Genomic DNA, 21,963 nt, shown 5'->3' on the forward strand with positions numbered 1-21,963 from the left:
GAATCTTACGTGAACATGATAAATCAGTACTTAACTGTTGATCAGTACTTATACTGGAAGTCAGGACTTAAGGATATCAGTACTTATATTATCAGGAGATAATCATCACAAGATAGATATCAGAACTTAAGTGTTGAAGGACAATCAGATAAGGACAATAGCTGATTAAAGGAAAGAAGATCGAGATAAACATAAGAAGAGATATGCATGAAGAAGGAATTCCATGAAGAATGGAATACTTGGAAGAAAAGATATCTGATTGATATATTTTAGGAAGCAGAATTATATTCCATATCAATTAGCGATTATCTTGTAACTGTGTAGTATATAAACACAGACATAGGGTTTACACTATAAGTGTTATCATTATTAGAAAAGATTATTCATTGTAACCCTTGCAGCTCTCGTGATATTTGTTCATCACTGAGAGGTAACAGTTCCATACTGTAACAGAGTTTATTGTTTCAATAAAGTTTGTTTTCTGTTACTTAAGTTCTTAAAGTTCGATTTGAGTGTACTATACAATGTATTCACCCCCTCTACAGTGTGTGTATGACCTAACAATTGGTATCAGAGCCAATCTGTTAACATACATACAGTTAAAGATCCAAACACAATCATGTCGGACACAGAAACTCCAACTAAGCCTACCACAACTGAGGAACCACCGAAGACACAAATTCAGAGTCGGTATGAGACCATCAGAGTCCCCATACTGAGACCATCTGAATATCCCATATGGAAGGTAATGATGACCATGTTCCTGGAAGCAACAGATCCAGAATACCTTGATAGAATCAAGGAAGGTCCTCACAAACCAACCAAACTCGCTGTTGCAGTTGCAGGTGAAGCAGCAAAGACCGTACCAAAGGAGAAGAGTGATTATACTGCTGAGGACATAGCATCAATTGCTAAGGATGCTAAGGTACGACACTTACTGCATAGTGCCATTGATAATGTAATGTCAAACAGGGTAATCAACTGCAAGACTGCTAAGGAGATATGGGATGCTCTGGAAACAAGGTGTCAGGGAACTGACACAATTAAGAAGAACAGGAAGACAATACTCACTCAAGAGTATGAACACTTTGACTCAAAGACTAATGAGTCATTGAATGATTTATATGATAGATTTGTCAAACTTTTGAATGATTTGTCATTGGTTGATAAAGAATATGATCTTGAAGATTCAAACCTTAAGTTCCTGTTAGCTCTTCCTGAATGCTGGGATTTGAAGGCAACGACAATAAGAGACAACTACAATCTTGATGAAACAACTCTTGATGAAATCTATGGAATGCTCAAGACTCATGAGCTGGAGATGGAACAAAGAAGCAAGAGGAAAGGAGGAAAGTCAAGGACAGTTACTCTTAAGGCTGAAGAAGAATTCCCCAAAGCAGCTTCCTCAAAGAAAGACAAGGGTAAAGCTCTTTTCATAAAGTCTGATACTGAGTCATCAAGTTCTGAGAGTGATGATGATTCAGATTCGGAAAGCTTGCCTGAGACTGATGCTGATGAGGAGATGATGAGGCTGTGTGCTCTTATGGTGAAAGGAATCACAAAGATTGCATACAGGAAGTTCAGGAAGGGAAAGAAGTTTTCCAGGAAAAACATAAGTTCTGATAAGAAGAATTTCAGAAGATCTGAAGGCAGAGGAGGAAAGTCGGACATAGGAGATTACACCAATGTTAAATGTTATAACTGTGGTGAGAAAGTCCACATATCTCCTGACTGCAAGAAGGTAAAGGGTGACAAAGGCAAGGCTCTTGTCACAAAGCAGAAAAGCTGGACAGACACCTCAGACTCTGAAAGTGAGGAGAACTATGCATTGATGGCAAATGCTGATAAAGAAAGTGCTGAGAGCAGTTCTGAAGCTGCTGAAACAAAGGTACCTCAGACTACTTATGCTTTTCATACTGATGATATTAATGAGTTGAGAAGATATCTTAAAACCATGTTTGTTAGCTATAGAGATCAAACTTTAACATGTGAAAGATTAACTTCTGAAAATCTTGCATTTAAGAAAAGGAATGATTTCTTAGAAAAAGAGTTAGTCATGTTCCATCAAACTGAGAAGGATAGAGATGATGCTTTTTATGTTAGAAATGAAGTGCTAAAATTAAATGAATCTCTAAAAACTGAGTTAGAAAAGGAAAGAGAGATTATCAGGACTTGGACTAACTCTGGCAAAACAACTCAAAGTTTGCTAAGTAGTGGAAACTGGAAAGAGGGCTTAGGTTATGGAGAAGATAAGAATGATAAAGGAACTGAAGAAATTAAGCCTGTTGTTAAGCAAAAGCCAAAGTTTAAACCTGTTAAGTTTGTAACTGTAAAGTCTGAAAATGAGAAATCAGAAGTTAAAGAGGAATTAACTTCTGACAAACTAAAACAGGAAAAGACAGCTGAAGTGAACATAGGCTTAATGACAAAGAAGCAGCTTAAGCATAAGCTGAAAACTGTCAAGAATGCAAACAAGGTAAAATCACCTAGGAAAAATAGGAATGGAAAGGAAGGTGTGAATAAAAGCAATGATTATAAACCTGTTCCTGATGCTCCTAGGAAAACATGTCATAACTGTGGTAGTTCTAACCATCTGGCTTCTTTTTGCAGGAAGAAGAAGAATATTAACTCTTTACCTTCAAAATCAGGAGTTAAGAGTTAGTCTGTTAGATACAAACCACAAAATCCTTGTTTTCATTGTGGTAGTTTATGGCATTCCATTTATACTTGTAAGGAATATCATAGTTTGTACTATGATTATTATCAAATAAAACCTTCTTTGAAGAAAGTTTCCATTGTTCCTTCTAGTGTAAATTCTGATTCAAAGTCTGATAGTGTAAGTTCTGATAAGAAAAATGTTAACATAAACTCTGATGCTAAATCCACTGCAAATGTTAACAAACTTAAAAAGGCCAAAGGATCCAAGCAAGTCTGGGTCCTTAAAACTAATAATTAGTGGTCTTTGTGATTGCAGGACAACAGGAAAAATATTCTAGTTCTGGACAGTGGATGTTCAGGACATATGACTGGAAATAAGGCACTGCTATCAGACTTTGTGGAGAAAGCTGGCCCAAGTGTTTCTTATGGAGATGGCAACATTGGAAAAACATCGGGATATGGCAATATCAATCTTGGAAATGTCATAATTAAACAAGTAGCTCTGGTCTCAGGACTTAAACACAACCTACTGAGTATAAGTCAAATCTGTGACAGAGGTTATCATGTTGATTTCTTTGAAGAACACTGTGAAATTGTGAGTAAATCGAAAGGCAAAGTTGTTCTGAAAGGATACAGACGTGGTAACATTTATGAAGCTAAGCTTTCAACAAGTACTGATGGTTATGCAATCTGTCTGTTAAGTAGAGCATCAATTGAAGAAAGCTGGAATTGGCATAAGAAACTCTCTCATTTAAATTTGAACAATATAAATGAACTGGTCAAGAAAGATCTTGTGAGAGGATTGCCAAACACAGTATTTGCTCCTGATGGTCTTTGTGATTCATGTCAGAAAGCCAAACAAAGAAAATCTTCATTCAAGAGCAAGACTGAATCATCAATTCTTGAGCCTTATCATCTTATACATATTGATCTATTTGGTCCAGTAAATGTCATGTCTATTGCAAAGAAGAAGTATGCGTTGGTCATAGTGGATGAGTTCACCAGATACACATGGGTGTATTTCTTGCACACAAAAAGTGAAACTGCATCTATCTTGATTGATCATGTCAAACAGCTGGATAAAATGGTCAAAGATTCTGTGAAAATTTTAAGGAGTGACAATGGCACTGAGTTCAAGAATTTGATAATGGAAGAGTTCTGCAAAAGCCATGGAATAAAGCAGGAATTTTCTGCTCCTGGAACTCCACAGCAAAATGGAGTTGTTGAAAGGAAGAATAGAACTCTCATTGAAGCTGCACGTACAATGCTTGAAGAAGCAAAGCTTCCAACCTATTACTGGGCTGAAGCTGTGTAGACTGCTTGTTTTACTCAAAATGCAATACTCATTAACAAGCATGGAAAAACACCATATGAGATGGTGAAGAAAAAGAAGCCAAATCTGAAATATTTTCATGTATTTGGATGCAAGTGTTTTGTTCTCAAGACTCATCCTGAACAGCTATCAAAGTTTGATCTAAAAGCTGATGAAGGAATCTTTGTTGGATATCCACTTTCCACAAAAGCCTTCAGAGTCGATAATTTGAGAACAAAAGTGGTCATGGAATCTATCAATGTCTCTTTTGATGACAAGAAGATCACTGGTCTTAAAGATTTCATTGACCATGATCAGCTGAGATTTGAAAATGAAGACTCATATTCTGATACTGAAAATCCTGACAGTCTAAGTCCTGATACTGTAAACTCTGATGGATTAAACTCTGATGTTATTGAAACTGTGGTGACTACGTTAAAGGAAGATGCACCTATGCAGGGGGAGCATACTCAAGATCCTACCACATCTCAAGAAACATCAGAACATGCATCTGGCTCTTCAAGTTCTGATTCGTCAAGTTCTGATAAGCCAAGTTCTGATAGTGCTGAAAATCTAAATACTGAAGAATCCAACTCAGAGAGCATAGTTTCAGGGGGAGCATCAGAAAATGAAAATGAAGATAGCATGGATCATGGGGGAGCATCCAGTTCTAGAGAAAACCTTCCATCTGCAAGGAAGTGGACAAAATCACATACACCTGATTTGATAATTGGAAATCCTGATGCAGGTGTCAGAACTAGAACAGGTACTTCAAATGAGTGTCTTTACAATTCTTTTCTCTCTCAGACTGAGCCAAAGAAAGTGGAAGAAGCTCTTCAAGATGCTGATTGGGTACAAGCAATGCAGGAAGAGTTGAATGAATTTGAAAGAAACAAAGTCTGGACCCTAGTGCCAAGATCAAAGAATAGATCTGTTGTTGGTGCAAAGTGGGTATTCAGAAACAAAACTGACAGTGATGGCATAATTACAAGGAATAAGGCAAGGCTGGTTGCAAAAGGATATTCTCAACAGGAGGGAATTGATTATGATGAAACATTTGCACCAGTTGCTAGGTTAGAAGCCATAAGGATATTTTTGGCTTATGCTGCTCACAAAAAGTTTACTGTCTTTCAAATGGATGTGAAAAGTGCTTTTCTCAATGGAGAATTGGAGGAAGATGTATATGTTGAACAACCTCCAGGTTTTGTAGATACCAAACATCCAGATTATGTCTACAGGCTTGATAAAGCACTTTATGGACTTAAGCAAGCTCCTAGAGCATGGTATGAGACTTTAGCTCAGTTTCTTCTGGAAAGTGGATTCAACAGAGGGACAATAGACAAAACACTGTTCTACCTCAACCATGGAAAGGACTTACTTCTGGTCCAGATCTATGTTGATGATATCATTTTTGGATCTACAAATGACAAACTTTGCAAAAAGTTTGCCAAACTAATGCAGTCAAGATATCAGATGAGTATGATGGGGGAACTTAGCTATTTTCTGGGCCTTCAAGTCAAGCAGAATGAGGAAGGCACTTTTATTTGTCAAACCAAGTATACCAGAAACTTGCTAAAGAAATTTGGAATGTAAGATTGTTTAAGTGCATCCACTCCAATGGCCACTGCGACAAAACTGGATAAGGATACCGATAAATCAGTAGATATTACTGACTACAGAGGTATGATTGGCTCTCTACTCTATCTAACTGCTAGTAGACCTGATATCATGTATGCTACCTGTCTTTGTGCAAGATTTCAAGCAGATCCAAGAGAACCTCACTTAACAGCTGTAAAAAGAATCTTTAAGTATCGTAAAGGAACAGCTGCTCTGGGATTATGGTATCCTAGAGAATCAGATTTTAAACTAATAGGTTACTCAGATGCAGATTTTACAGGTTGCAAAATTGACAGGAAAAGCACAAGTGGAAGCTGCCAATTTCTTGGAGGCAGATTAGTTTCTTGGTACAGCAAGAAACAAAAGTCAATTTCCACATCAACTGCAGAAGCAGAGTATATTGCTGCAGGAAGCTGTTGTGCACAGATTCTTTGGATGAAGAATCAGTTACTGGATTATGGGTTAACATATTTCAAAATCCCTATTTACTGTGATAATCAAAGTGCTATTGCTATGACAGGTAATCCAGTTCAACACTCAATGACAAAGCACATCAGCATCAGGTACCACTTCATCAGGGAACATGTGGATGAAGGTACAGTGGAATTGCATTTTGTTCCCACAGATCAACAATTGGCAGATATCTTCACAAAACCATTATGTGAAGCTACTTTTACAAGATTGGTAAATGAACTTGGAATGGTTTCAGGTTCTTTCTCTAAATCTGCTTAGACTTGTTCTGTGTTATCAGACTTTATGCTCGGTATTTACAGAATTAATCTCATTGTCTATTCTGTGCTTAATTGATAAATGTCTTTAAGTACTGACTGTTGTCTGATATATGTTTCTAAACTCTGATAAGTGATATGTTTGTTCTAGTACCTATTCAATCCTATGAGGATAACTGTGCTAGATAACTGACCTAGTAGTCTTAAATAAACACATGATTCCATGTAAGAAGTAATTATTTCGGTGGAAATCTTATGACACTATCAAATTCTGATAATTGAGCTTAGTTAAGTTTACTCTGTATATCTTATTACTAAGTCACAAATTAGAATAATGCTACTCATCTGTTAAGTTCTGATACTAGTAAAACTGTTGAATGTACTAAGTGCTGATAAACCTCACTTATTAAAAGAAAAAAGCAAAAAGATCAAAGAATAAAATCAGGTACTCCTTTGAGATCTAGAGTAAAAATGTGGAAGGGATGACCCAAGTGCATTGCTGGTATTAAGTAAATATGCATTAGAAAAGCAAAATATTTTCTTGGTGACTTTTCACACTTTATGATTACTGGAGAAATACTCTGAAAATAGCATAAATTCTGATAAACAGTCGTGACTCACTTACACTGAGAAGCCACTGTAAAATAGAATTGCAAAAGATGCATAAAATTAGCACAAAACAGTTGAGATGGACTCAAGCATGAACTCATTCATCAGTAGGTTTCAGGACAATGGCAGATCTTTAGCAAAATTTTAGTTATGCCTTATTTCTCAGATGTACTGAAGTGAATCAGACTTTACTCTTTGTCTGTTTTTAGCTTAATGCACACACTAATCACTCCATCTAAATGATGAAAATTTCTGTGGTGGTCTATGCTATTTTAGATAAACAATCAGTGTCATTATTGCACAAATTCTGAGGACAAGTTCTAAGTTACACGTTCTGATGATTAAGTTCTGACGTCCATAACTCAGAACTTGTATGAGGATTTACTAAGATGGGCATTCCTTTTTCGAGTTAAGAAATTATGTTCTGATGACTGTTAAGTTCTGGTATAGGTCTAAGTTCTGATTTTTCAGTCTAATCCTTTACTTGGCTTATCTGTGAATAAAATTTGATAACAGTCTCAGTTCGAACTAGAATATGTTGAAGTGGAAGATTAATAGTCACTCTGATTAGGATTAATGGTATTTGTACTTGAACAATCCACTGTTTCTTGTGTCTTGTGCGGTCTAGACCATGATTCCTCTTTTCAATGACTGTTATTCTTTTTCAAAGTCTAAGGAGACGAGGTAGAATTAATTCTACCTGTCAGCATTAAATATCTTTGCGTCTCTTGGCATTCTCTTGCCTTTATAAGCAGCCACTTCACATTAGTTTTCTCATCACACTTTTATCACAAATTCAGTCTTGTTTTTCATTTACTATCACAAATGGCTGAATTTGGCTGGTTCTACAATTACGGTGATGAGACCGTGCATGTCTTTTTGAATGGAATTCCAACTCCCTACCCTATCACCAACATCCCTCACAATCTCAAGATTCAATTTCCAGAGGTTATCAAACGTGATCTGGTGGCCGTTCGAAGAGACCTTCACCTTCGTCGTATCCGTCAGCAAGAGCGAATCATACGACTCGCCATCTTGTTTGTCAAAGATAGGAAGAGGAAGATGAATTAATCTTGTCTTCTTCCTGTTCTTCTTCATCCTCAGCTTTGTCAGGCTTCTTAGCTAGGACTAAAGCTGTTGATGCTAGGATTAAGAGCTTAGGAAAAATCTTGAATAAGTATTGATGTAATTTCCATTTCATAAATGTATTGTCTTGATATATTAATGAAAGTTATTTTTACTTCAAGATTTTGTCTCTGAGTTATTTCATCTTGTGTTGATAAATCCTGATTGATGTTCTGATGACCATATATATTTTGTTTTATATTAAGTTCTGATTCATTTTCAGCACTTACTCATCTAATTCATCTTGGTCATTTTCATGTGATGTATTTTCAGAATATCAATGATGCAGTGAAAAATAATTCAATCAGTATTAATCGTTTAAATTTTGAATTAAAACTGTTTCTCTTGATTAATGGAACAGTTTTTCCTTGAAACTAGGCAACTGGGTAAGTAATGATTCCTGTTTTCTCGAGCCCAGTAACTGACCGTTATTACTGCATGTCTGACAGGTGTCCAACGGTAACATTTTTTTTGTTCAGAGTATAAGTACAACAGAGAGAAGATTTCTTTAATCTTTTATTTTCTTTATACTTTATCTCTCTCCTTACTTTTACTCTCTTTCTCCTTCTTTCTCACGTTGGTTTTTCATACAGACATTATCTCAAACATCTAACAGGCATACTTGAATCTCAATATTTTTTCACATGGCACCAAAGGATTTCATCATTGATGGAGCAAAGTTTGTTCCAAATAACTATGCTGCAATTCTTGATCATGCTGAAGCTCCATCTGAATTGCACTTTGTGCAAGATCTTCTTGCACATAGTGAGGTTGGGTACGCCCTAACTCATCCTGAATTATTTTCAAGTCAACAAGTTCTGAGGTTCTGGAGGACTGGAGTTTTTGATGATGGTGGTAAACGAGGAACTCCCAGTATTATCTTCCAAGTGGGTGATTCATCCTATGTAGTCACTCCTGGTACAGTACGCAGAGCATTACATCTTCCAGAAGATTGTACTTTCTCTATACCAGAGGAATCAAAACTTCGGGAGTTAATGACTGATTTGGGATATGAAACGAGTTTGATGAAACTAGGACAATTAAAACGGGCTCATATCAGAAGAGAATGGAGTTTCTTCTTCGATTGCATCACCAAGGCCTTTGGCAACAAGTGTTCAAACTTTGATGCTATCCCAATCATGAGTCAGCACATCGGGTATTCACTTATCAATCAAACTCACTTTGATTTTGCACCTGCTTTAATTGGTTTTATTGGGGATAGGATGACAGAGGATAGAACTGTTGTTTACTTTGCTCGATTCTGTCAACTTATTTATACGTATTGTACTGATGAACCCCAGTTAGTCAGCACTCAAACCCCACCTTTTAAGGTTGCAAAAAGGTACTTTAACGACCTGATAAATACTGACACAAAGAAATCAATGGTGAGACCATTACAGATTCCTCAGTCTGTGAAACCGATTCTGGTAAATGCTGATCCTGCTACTTACCAATCTGTTTACTCCAATGTTCAACCAACTCCCCATAACCAAAATTCATCATTTTCAGTCCCTACCACTCAGGGTATATCTCAGCCTACCCTCAGAACTTATCTCAAATCCTATCTCTCCACTTCACAGACTGCTCAACCTTCTTCTTCAGCACCTACTGTGAAGTCTATATCCTCTAAGCCAAAGAGAACAAAGACTGTTCCTCAAACACCTCAAAAGAGGAGGAGGATTACTTTGAGAGATGAATCAGATTCTGAGGAACAGATTCCTTCTTCAGAACCTGTGGTAAATGAAGCTGAGAAAGCAACTTCTCAGAAGGATTCTGAAATTGGGGGTTCTAGGCTTCTCAAGAGGCTTAGACGAATGATAGTTCCTGAAACTCCCAAGGAATCCAAATCAACAAGGAAGTACAAGAAACAGAGGGCACAAAGGCCAGTTTCAGATGATGAGGAGGAAGCAGCTAAGGAAGGGGATCAGGAATCTCTGATCTCACAAGACAAGGAATTTGCTCCAGTCACTTCTTCTCCATCAACTCCATCTCAGGAAGCTGTATCTGACAAGGCTAACTCACCATCTGTGTCTCTTGTTGATCCAGGCACAAGTGCTGAAATTGATATTCAGAACCTGGTTATGCCTGAAATATTTTTCTTAGAAGCTCCAACAGCAAATAATCCTTCCACAACACCTGTTACTGATGCTGTTCAAACTCCAGAGTTATCAACAACACCTTCTCTGCATCAAGATGCTGATGATCAGATTTTAGGTGAGCATCAGGTGATGGCTGTTGATCAGAACTTAGTATCAGATCAACAATTAGAGGATGCTGAAGCCTCCATTGCTACTCACACTGTTGTCTTATCAGAAGATACTGATTCTTTAAGTTCTGATGCTGCAAATGTTGGAGATACTGGTGAAGCTGCTCCAACTGTAGATGCTGATGAAGGAGGTCCTTCAGGACATACTCCTCCACCGACTCTTCCTAAGTCTGAACTGGTAAAGGAGTTTGTTATCAGGGATGCACCAGTGCCTTGGAGTGAAACTCCTGCAGGTCAGGAGTGGACTAAGGAATGGAACTCAGTTTTATGTGTTCCAAATGCTTTACATCTTGCTGAGCACTTGACTAAAGCTGATGAAATGTTAAATTCTGATGATTTTAAAACCCAGCTTAGAGTCACTGCATTGAGTACTAAACATCTACAAGGTCTTCATTCAACTACTCATGCAGAGCTACACAAGATTCAGGAGAACTTTATCAAACAGGAACAAGTTTGGAAAATTGATAAGAAAAAGTTCTTTCAACCTACCATTGACAGGATTGCTTATATTGAGAAAACTCAAGAGAAATAACAAGCTCAGATTGATCAAATTCTGACAAATCAAGCTTCTCAGCAATCGCAACTTACTGAAATCCAGACCTCAGTGGAACTACTTATCTCTCTTTTACTACCTGCTGATGCCAAAAAGGGGGAGAAGGTAATTAAGTCCAAATGTAAAGCCAACAAGACACTGCAAGGAAAGGATGATGGAAAAGATGACCAAGGAAACTCTGGAATGGGTAGCGGTCATAGTCAAGGTAGAAGGTTTACATCAAGACAAGCTAGTCACAGAACAAGTTCTGATACTGGGAGAAGAATAAGTTCTGCTGCTGGTAAAAGGATAAGTTCTGATGAACTTCTAGATCTTGATGAGGAAATGTCAAGACAGTTATTTCTTCAAGAAAACCCAGGAATGGACTTGGAAAGTTTAAAGGAAGAAGAAGCCAGACTTAAATCAGAGAAAGTCACATCTAAATCTGAAGCTTCTGGTAAAAAGTCACTTCCAAAACTTAAAGGCATTGTGATCAAAGAAAGGACACATACTGAAGCAACATTGGCTAGATCATAACCACAGATAGATCCAAGATCCAAGGGTAAAGAAAAGGTTGGTGAACCTATTAAGGGTTATGTACCTCCTGAGGAAGAAGAAATTGCTGATGAAAAAGATGATCTTGCTCTGACTTCAAGAAAAGTTCTTAAAACAACCTATGACATGGCTCAAGTTGTTCAGAGTCAAGAAATTGTAAGTTCTGATATTCAGAAGAAGCAAGTAACCTCTGACAAAGCTCAAGTTAACTTGATATCAGAAAATAGATCAAAGACACTCCTACCAGGATTCACTAAAGCAAAACAGACTCAATCTTTGAAGACTACTGCAAGTGGTTTTGAAGCAAGAGTAGTTACTGGAAAGGAAGCTAGAGATAAAACTGGATTGGGAAGTGCTGATGAAAGAAGAGTACACAACACTACCAATGATCCAACTTTCTTGAGTGAACCAGGTATTGGAGCAACTCCTGAGAGATTGAATCAACTGGAATCTGTACAGATGGTTTACCATACCTACTTGAAAGAATACATCATGTTGTATTTCATGACAGATGGTAGGGTTTATCATATAAGACAAAATGCCATTCCTTTGAAGTATTTTGAAGAATTGGAGCATGTACTTTTCTTACTTCAAGTGGATGACAGAATAACAGAGACTGCTGCAAACTACTTAAAAGGACAAATTCAGAAACAGAAAAGGCTTTATTCTGTTAAGTCTGACAGCATATATGTTCCAAAGTACAGAGATCACAATGGTAATATTGTTGATATGAAGCCTAATACTGCACAGATCAGAACGTATCTTGGTATTAAGGGACTTGAATTCAATCTTGAGTCTGACAAAGCTTATGTCATAAGACTAGATCAGGAGTTGAGAAAAGCAAAGATTAATGATCTCAGAGCTGCAATCTTTCAAACTGGTGAAGACACTGCAGAGCTTAAAGATGTTAAAAGGAGAATGATTGATGAACTAAGATATGCTGAGAAATGCTTGTTGAAGAACTATCTCAGAACAACTCCTGACATCAGAGAGATCAGAAAATGAAGAAGCCAAGTCGAAGATCTACAACTGCTTAAATTCTGATATTTATACAGGTTGAAGTTGTTATCAGAAGTTGAAATTGGTAAAAACTTTAAGGACTGTAAGTTGTAGTTATCTAGTCTATTTCTCATGCATTTGTACTTAATGTTTTTGACATCATCAAATATCTGTTAAACTTGTATATTTTGTTAATTTACAAGTTGGGGGAGATTGTTAGATATATTTGATAATGTCATGGCTAATATGTTTTATGTTTAGCTTTCAGAATCTTACGTGAACAGGATAAATCAGTACTTAACTGTTGATCAGTACTTATACTAGAAGTCAGGACTTAAGGATATCAGTACTTATATTATTAGGAGATAATCATCAGAAGATAGATATCAGAACTTAAGTGCTGAAGGACAATCAGATAAGGACAGTAGCTGATTAAAGGAAAGAAGATCGAGATAAACATAAGAAGAGATATGCATGAAGAAGGAATTCCATGAAGAATGGAATACTTGGAAGAAAAGATATCTGATTGATATATTTTAGGAAGCAGAATTATATTCCATATCAATTAGCGATTATCTTGTAACTGTGTAGTATATAAACACAGACATAGGGTTTACACTATAAGTGTTATCATTATTAGAAAAGATTATTCATTGTAACCCTTGCAGCTCTCGTGATATTTGTTCATTACTGAGAGGTAACAGTTCCATACTGTAACAGAGTTTATTATTTCAATAAAGTTTGTTTTCTGTTACTTAAGTTCTTAAAGTTCGATTTGAGTGTACTATACACTGTATTCACCCCCTCTACAGTGTGTGTGTGACCTAACAAGTTCAATTTTGCTCCCACTGTTTCCTTCAAGGATAAACTCCTTTTCCAAGAAGGTAGCATGTCTGGAGGCAAACACCCGATGATCGGTGTAAAAGTAATACCCCAAAGTCTCTTTAGGATATCCCACAAAATTACATTTTACGGATCGAGATTCCAGCTTATCTGGGTCAACTTTCTTGACATAAGCTGGACATCCCCAAATCTTAACGTGTTTAAGACTCGGTTTCCTTTCTTTCCATATCTCATATGGTGTTTGAGGAACAGATTTGGAAGGAACCTTATTCAGTAAATATGTTGAGGTTTCCAATGCATAACCCCATAGGAATACTGGAAGATTCGCATAGCTCATCATGGACCGAACCATGTCTAACAAAGTTCGACTTCTCCTTTCAGATACCCCATTTAACTGTGGAGTATATGGAGGAGTCCACTTGGAGACTATACCATTTTCTTTGAGATAATCTAGAAACTCTCCATTCAAGTATTCACCACCTCGATCTGATCGAAGAGTTATAATACAGTGTTTGGTTTGTTTCTCCACTTCATGTTTATATTCTTTGAACTTTTCAAAGGCTTCAGACTTGTGTTTCATCAAATACACATATCCGAATCTAGATATATCATCTATGAAAGTAATGAAGTATGAAAATCCACCCATGGATTGCGTAGACATTGGTCCACATACATCTGTGTGTACCAATCCTAGCAAATCTGCAGCCCTCTCTCCATGTCCACTAAATGGAGATTTGGTCATTTTAAATAATAGACAAGACTCGCATGTAGGATATGATTCAAAATCAAAGGGGTCAAGTAACCCTTCCTTATGCAATGTCCGCAGTCTATTTTCACTAATATGACCTAGCCTACAGTGCCATAAATAGGTCAGATTTTCATCATCTCGTTTTCTTTTATTAGTTTGTTCAATCTGAAGTAAATCATGCTCTACGTCACATACATACAGACCATTATTTAAAATGCCACGTCCAAAAAGAACATTATCTCTAAGGATAGAACATTCATTATTCTTAATAATAAATGAAAAATCATCCACATCCAACATATGAATAGAAACAATATTCCTCACAATAGAGGGAACGTAATAATAATTATTCAAAATAATAGTCTTGCCCGTAGGCATATGTAAACTAAATGATCCTACAGATATGGCCGCAACCCTTGCTTCATTGCCCATACGTAGAATCACTTCATCTTTTTCAAGAGTCCTACTTCCCTTTAGTCCGTGCAACGAATTGCAAATATGAGAACCACAGGCGGTATCTAATACCCAAGTAGAAATTTGACCTAGTGACATATTAACTTCGATCATGAACATGCCTGAATCAAAAGCGGTAGTCTTACTACCCTTCTTCTTCTTCAATTCTGCAAGGTAAACCTTGCAGTTCGTCTTCCAGTGCCCCAACTTGTTACAGTGAAAACAAACAGCTAAATTAGGACCAGTCAACTTGTGAGCATCTAGTATGCTCGGGAGTGATAGTGCAGAAGACATGACGAATATAGTAAATCTGTAAATGATAAACACATAACAACACTTAGCAAATATTCAATTTCATTTCAAAATACTATATGAATCGGGTCTTTATTCATAAGTGTCTCCCACTAGTTTATCTAATTTTTTCAACCCCCTAAGTGAAAATTAAGCATTCATAATGCTAGTGGGAATAGGGATCCTACATTCCATCACACAACCTCGGTTGTGGCACGAAACGTCATGTGATGTTCAATAGGCAGACAACTCTTGTCAATTACATCTTATTTTATTCCCTAATATAAGTTTAGCCTCTTGAATAATTGAGTCACGGTTGTGCCACGACAAACTCAATATTCTAAGTCAAGTCTAACCCAACATTTCGTACAATTAAATCAGTCTCCAACGGCCCACGACTGTAGCATGTACCGACCTTTAGATTCTAATTCAATGTACACATCTCTATGTAATAGACAAGTATTTCTTATTTCGAAATCAAAGCCCTCGGCTGTAGCACGAAACGACATTGATTTAAAAATAAGAACCACTTTCTACCATGTTGGAAGGCTATGACCGACACAAGCCCGTTGTGTCATTGGCCAATTACTACTTGATATTATTTAATTTTAGAGGGATTATATTACGTTACAATCATAATCATATTATAAAGAGATTCTTCCTTTTAAATTAAATATTTCAAATCAATAATCGATAATCAGATGATTCCCAGATCGGGTGGAGCATTGTCAGGAGGCGTCACTTAATAACCCTTTCTTACAAATAGAAATCTGTTGTTGACAGAATCTTCCTTTCTCTCAATATTGAAAATTCATATTCAATTATGTGTTTCATAAACACAAGAATCTCATGATCGTATTCATAATATTTATTGTTAAGGCAAGAAACGATTCCTATTCTAGATTTTCTAGGGCACGCCTTATATTGATTTAAGTTCACCTAAATCTATCATCGCATGGTAAACATAGGCATATATCTCATATATAAAATTAATTAAACAAGTAAATGTAAAGTGCAATAAAGTAAATGTGTTTGGTTATGGCCCCATCCTATGTGATCTTTATTAAGCTCATGATAAAGATCAAGGTCAATCTAATATGGTGATGGAAATAAATACAACTACTTATTACATAAGTCTTCTTCTTTGTTTAGACTTCTTGTATGCCTCGTCTTCTTCTTTGTATCACCTCCATTGGATAACCTTCTTAAGTCTTTAATTACATTACATGATTGAAAGTAAAACTAATCTAATGAACTTACAAGAATAACTCGAGTTACATTCGAGATTTATGATTACAAAGATTGACGACATGCAAGTCGTATTTAAAACCAAAACCAAAACCATTACACTAAGGTCGAAAGGCCATAACCATCCACCATGCTCATACAACACATAAAAGCATGTTAAAACACATAATCTGATCTTAACATATCATATTATCTATGATCTAATCATAAAAAGAAAATATGACAAAAATCAGAAAAATCATAATCAAATCAGAAAAACAAGAATCACTGTTTACGGGTAGTAAACGACGTCAAACGCCTTACAGACGAGTCGTTTTAGCTATCAGTTTTGTTCAGACGATCGTTTACCTATGGAATAGGGCATTCCTTTGCGTAAATCGGACACCAGACCCAGATTTCAGCAAATCTGCAGCAGCCAATTCAGAATTCGTATCTAATATGATTCTCATAATTAGAACAAACATAAATCATGTATATATCAGTATATATACAGATTACATAATCATCTTATGATTATATAACTCACATGAATATCATATATTCAAAATAATACATATATAAGCATATTATATCAACATCAAATCATGGCGAATCACGTACATGCTCATATATCGAAAACATTTAAACACATAAACGAATTAAAAACTTTTCGCAAGTAGCTCTGATGCCATTGAAGGGTTTTTAGCACATAAACGCAGCGAAAACGTAAATTTAATCTTAAAAAAACCGAAACCCTCTGCAGGATCCATGCGAAAAATAATATTTAATTCGTAGTTCAATATGTTTACCTTAAAAAGCTTTACGTTAATGGAAGATGGAGGTCTTTAATAGCGATCCAAGAACGATGAACAGAGATCCTTAGCAGCTGCTCCTCAAGTGTGAAGCACTCCACCAGTATCCACCAAGAAAACGATGTAATGAAGGAGGAGGAGATGGAGAGAATTAGGGTTTTGTAAATCTTTTTGGTTGAGGCAAAATTAGGGTTTATAATAGTATATTTATAGGCAAAATTTCCAGCTGAAAATTTTCCCATAAAATATTATTATTATTAACCATTTATTATTCTCACTAATAATTAAAACACCTTTTAATTATTAATCCTTTTTCTAAACTCTTTAGAAATAATTCTCTCACTTGATTTAATTTCCAAAAATTAAATTCTTAATTAATAATATTAAGAACCTTTTCTTAATTAATTTATAATCAATTAAATCTCATTTAATCAATTATTAAATTTGCCAATTAATTATTTATTTCATAAATAAATAATTATCAGCCATTATTAATTAATTCCTCCACCATTAAATCATTCTCTTTTATGGTGTGACCCTGTAGGTTCAATATTAAGCCGGTAGTAGAAATAAATAATAATAAAACTATTTTATCATTATTTATATAAATTATCTAATTTATTAAATATGATTAATCAATTAATCAAATTTATTCTACATCGTGAGGGATACTTCTCAGCATATCGCGACTATCCAGATAATACGAATTCACTGCTTAGAATACCAAGAACCTATTCAGTGAGTAGTTACCGTACAATTAATTCCTTCTGCCCGACAATGTCACGATTAAATACAAGGCATGGAACTTGTGTCAAACCTATCTTATTTAATCACTTGCTTTCCCATTCACTATGCTTAGTTCTATTTAATGTAAATTAGAAACTCCTTTCTAATTTCATTCACTCTGGCCAGAGATTTCTGAACTAACATAAGTGGATCAACATTGAACATTCTCTTCTTAAACTGGAAGGGGTAGATCCTTTATTGATCATACACTATCTTCGTGTACAAATTCCTATACCCAGTAGAGCCCTTATAATTGTCCCTTGAGACTAAGAACTAAACCAAAGCATAGTTCAGTGTACACAAGATGACTATGATGACCTCAAGTCTAAGAATACTTGTACAACTATCACTATGTGATAACTGCTGACACGTGAGTGAACTCCATCAGTTGTTCAGCTGTGTGAGTCATGTTCAGTGAACTTATTCTATAATAAGCACCTACATACTAGCTATAGTGTCACCACACAAATGTCTATGAGAACAGGCATCCTTCATAATGAAGCAAGCATAATATGTACCGATCTTTGCGGATTATTAATTACCGGTTAGTAATCCTACGACCAGGAACTATTTAAGTTTAGAGTTATCATCTTTTAGGTCTCATTATTATGATCTCATCACAATCCATAAAAAGCTTTACTCTAAACTGTGGTATATCTTATTTAAACATTTAAATAGATAGAGCCCGCAATAAAAACAAAACAAGCCTTTTATTAATATCAATGAAATCAAAACAGATTACATAAAAGTTATTCCTAAATCCTCATACATGATTGGACTTAGGACATATCTCTTTCAGTATCAACATTCCTAAAGGTCCATAGTCGAGTATTATTATTAAGGGATAATAATAATGCATTAAAACTAGTGTGTTTGTTGACTGATGATCACATCTCATTGATCATAGGTATAGTGATACTAAAGTCAAAGACACGGGCATATGTATATATACATGGTGCTGGACAGACCCGGTGTGAGATTCTACATGTCTGTTATGTCATAAGTAATTCTCACAGTGATAATGATGTAATGGTCCTTAGACCTGAAGTCATTATATTTCTATACGAGAATTAATATACATTGATTCTATTAAAAGTTATCCTTGACCGGGTAATGATAAAAGTGGACATTGGGTATATTATGACTCGTATGAGAAATATGAATGATCTAGATAGGATTTAACCCTCCTATTTTAGGAGTGATATTATTGGCCTCTTGTGTGTGCTAGACTATTAAATGTGTGGCCACGCTCAAATGTTGATTTGATATGATAGTTTACTCATTGATCAAGGAAACTTGGATTAAACTATGATGAGGATGACACATTACATGCCTCTAGTTTATTCTATAATATTTGGTTAAAGGGATTATATTACATTGTACATTATTCACGAAAGGTTTAATCGATCACCGATTCAATTATTATTACTTGGTTAGCAATGATGTATTACTAGATGCCGCTCATTGTTTACGATTTTAAATTAGATTTAAAATTCGTTGCCAATGTAATAATAACCTATAGGGTCACACACAAAGAATGCTTGAAAGATTATTTAATTTAAATTGGATTTAAATTAAATTAAAGTGATTTGAATTATTTATAATATTAATTAAGTTTGACACAATTAATTAGATAAATAATGATATTCAATTTACTAATATTAATTATGAAATTTATTTGTTAAATAATTAAGTGATACTTAATTATAATACAAATAGGAATTTCGAATTAATAATAACTCCTAATTAGTTAAGAGTTATAATTTGTTTTTTTTACTCTCTATATAATATCTCTTGTGTGGCTGATTTTTTGAGTGTGCAAGACTTTTACTAAAACCCTAGCCACCAAGAGAGAAGATGGAGAGAGCAAGAAGAAACGGATTTGTGCTAGTACACATCCAATCCTTGAGTTCAAGCATTCTTGTTGATACCGATAGAGCGTAGATCGCGAGAGCGGGATGCGTGGTGATTGAACAAGCTTTGGATCTCCATTAGTCAACCAATTGGTAAAGTTTCTTAAGGTAAACAATCTGATCTACGAATTAAATATATGTTTTTCGCATGGATCATGCGGTGGGTTTCAAAAATTCTGATTTTTTACATTTTTAATTACTATTTCCTCGAAACCTAACATGTCTAATTCTAATAATATTAGCATCATGAAGTATTGCGTGACCCCAAATAGATGTAGGTAATTTTGCTTTTAACAACAACGGTCTTGCAATTAAATGGAGTCTTTTGATAAAGGACTCGACTAACCCATTTTGTGTATGTAAATGAGGAACTGGGTGTTCAACTAAGATTCCTACATACATGCAATAGTGGACAAAGGTTGCAGATGTGTATTCACCGGCATTATCTAAACGAATTGACTTAATGCAGTGATCTGGAAATTGAGTTCGTAATTTGATTATTTGGGCAAGTAATTTTGCAAAAGCATTATTACGAGTTGATAGAAGATAAACATGAGACCATCTAGTTGAGGCATCGATTAATACCATGAAGTACCTAAATGGTCCAGATGATGGGTGTATAGGTCCACATATGTCACCTTGGATCCTTTCTAGAAAATTTGGGTTTTCAAGTTGAACTTAGTAGAAGATGGTCGAGTAATCAATTTTCCTAAAGAACATGTTGAACATGGAAGGTCATTGTTGGAAAGAACTTTAAAATATTTAAGAGGATGACCAGTAGAATTCTCTATAATACGACGCATCATAGAGACGCCAGGATGACCTAATCTTTCATGCCAAAGTGTAAAAGATTTTTAATCAATGAGTTTGGAAGCAATGACATTGTGTGACTCAATAGTTCTAATTTTCATCATATATAATCCTGAGGAAAGTGAGTGAAACTTTTCTATGATTTTTTTGTTTCTAGGATTAGCGGAAGTAATAAGAAGATATTCTCTATCAGCATTAGAGGTAGTTTCGATGTGAAAATCATTGATTCATATATCTTTAAAATTAAGAATATTTCTAGTAGACTTACTAGAATATAATGCATTTGGAATGTGTATGTGGGTACCATTAGGGAGGACAAAACTATCTTTTCCAAAACCTTCGATTATATTAGATACGCCGGAAATCGTTTCAACTTGAGTTTCGGTTTTGGTTATATGGGTAAAATATTTTCGATTCTGTAGAATCGTATGAGTTGTACCACAATCAGCAATGCATATATCTTCAGAATCCATTCTGTATATAATTAAAAACATGATTTATTTGATAAGAACATAACACGCTACATAGTTCAAACAAAATAAAGCACACAATACACACTACTATAGTAATTATATGAAACTAATCTTCAGCCTCCCACATGGGAGTTTCATTAGGTTCATTCAGACCATTAATGCTTATTCCTCTAGTTGTGATTCTCGCAAATCATCTATGTTATTGTTTGCGAAATTTGTTTCTACCATTTTCTCTTTTGATTTTTGAGAAGATTGGTATTGATCAACAAGATGATTTGGGGTATGACAATTACGTGTTCAGTGCCCATCCATGTCGCACCTATAGCAAACATTTTCAGTTTTTCCTCCTCGTGGTGCCTTTCTTTTACTCTGTGATTCAGATTTCCACTTCCGGTGACTAGAGTTGTTATATGGACGAACATGCCCATGGCTCCGACCTCGTCCACGGTACCGACCTTGGCCCCATCCACCTCTATACCCGTTTTCACGTACATTCTGCTGGAATGACATGTTATTTTCTTCAGGTAATGGGGCAGATCCTGTTGGACGGGATTGATGATTCTTATTCACCAATTCATGATTCTGTTCAGCAACGAGGATAGTTGATAGAAGATCCCTGAACTTAGTAAATTTGCTCTCCCTGTACATCACTGCTAAGTTGATATTGTTGGGGTGAAAATTTGATAGTGTTTTGTCAATTTTTCTTTTCTCCGTAACTTTCTCACAACACATAATAAGCCTAGAACTTATTTTGAACAAAGCAGAGTATATGCTCGGACACTCTTAAAATCCTGAAGTCTTAAATTAGCCCAATCATTTTCAGCTGCATGTAGATAAACTAGTTCCTGGTGATCGAACCTATCATTTAGATTTTCCCATAAAATAAAGGGATCCTCGACTTCTAAGTACTTAGATTTTAAATCTTCATACATGTGGTGTCGGAGGAAAATTATAGAGGTAAATTTTTCTTCAGCCGTGGATTTATTTTTTGTCTTTATTCATTATTGTGTCGCTTAATTTCTTTGAACCCAAATGCAACTTTACATCTTGTACCCATGATAAATAATTATAGCCAGAAATGTCCAAGGCAACGAACGACAAGCTTGTAATATTTTTCATACTAAATCTGAATTAATACGAAAATTATTAAATTTTAATTCATCAATGTAAATATCACATAAAATCCTACCTAATCGGGTGCATTAA

The 21,963-nt window shown here is 35.5% G+C and overlaps 1 protein-coding gene across 1 annotated transcript; it reads right to left on the reverse strand.

The window, feature by feature from the left end:
- Positions 1–21,054: 21,054 nt before the first annotated feature.
- On the reverse strand, positions 21,055–21,489 carry LOC141697397 (uncharacterized). The gene has a single exon (XM_074502090.1). It carries the CDS (start codon positions 21,487–21,489, stop codon positions 21,055–21,057), a length of 435 nt encoding a protein of 144 aa, XP_074358191.1.
- Positions 21,490–21,963: the final 474 nt, after the last annotated feature.

Source organism: Apium graveolens, chromosome 1 (assembly GCF_009905375.1).
Source record: "Apium graveolens cultivar Ventura chromosome 1, ASM990537v1, whole genome shotgun sequence".
NCBI lineage: Eukaryota > Viridiplantae > Streptophyta > Magnoliopsida > Apiales > Apiaceae > Apium > Apium graveolens.

Excerpts from the sequence above, each read along its gene's own strand:
- LOC141697397 (XM_074502090.1), bottom strand. The coding sequence starts at position 21,489 with ATGTGTTGTGAGAAAGTTACGGAGAAAAGAAAAATTGACAAAACACTA.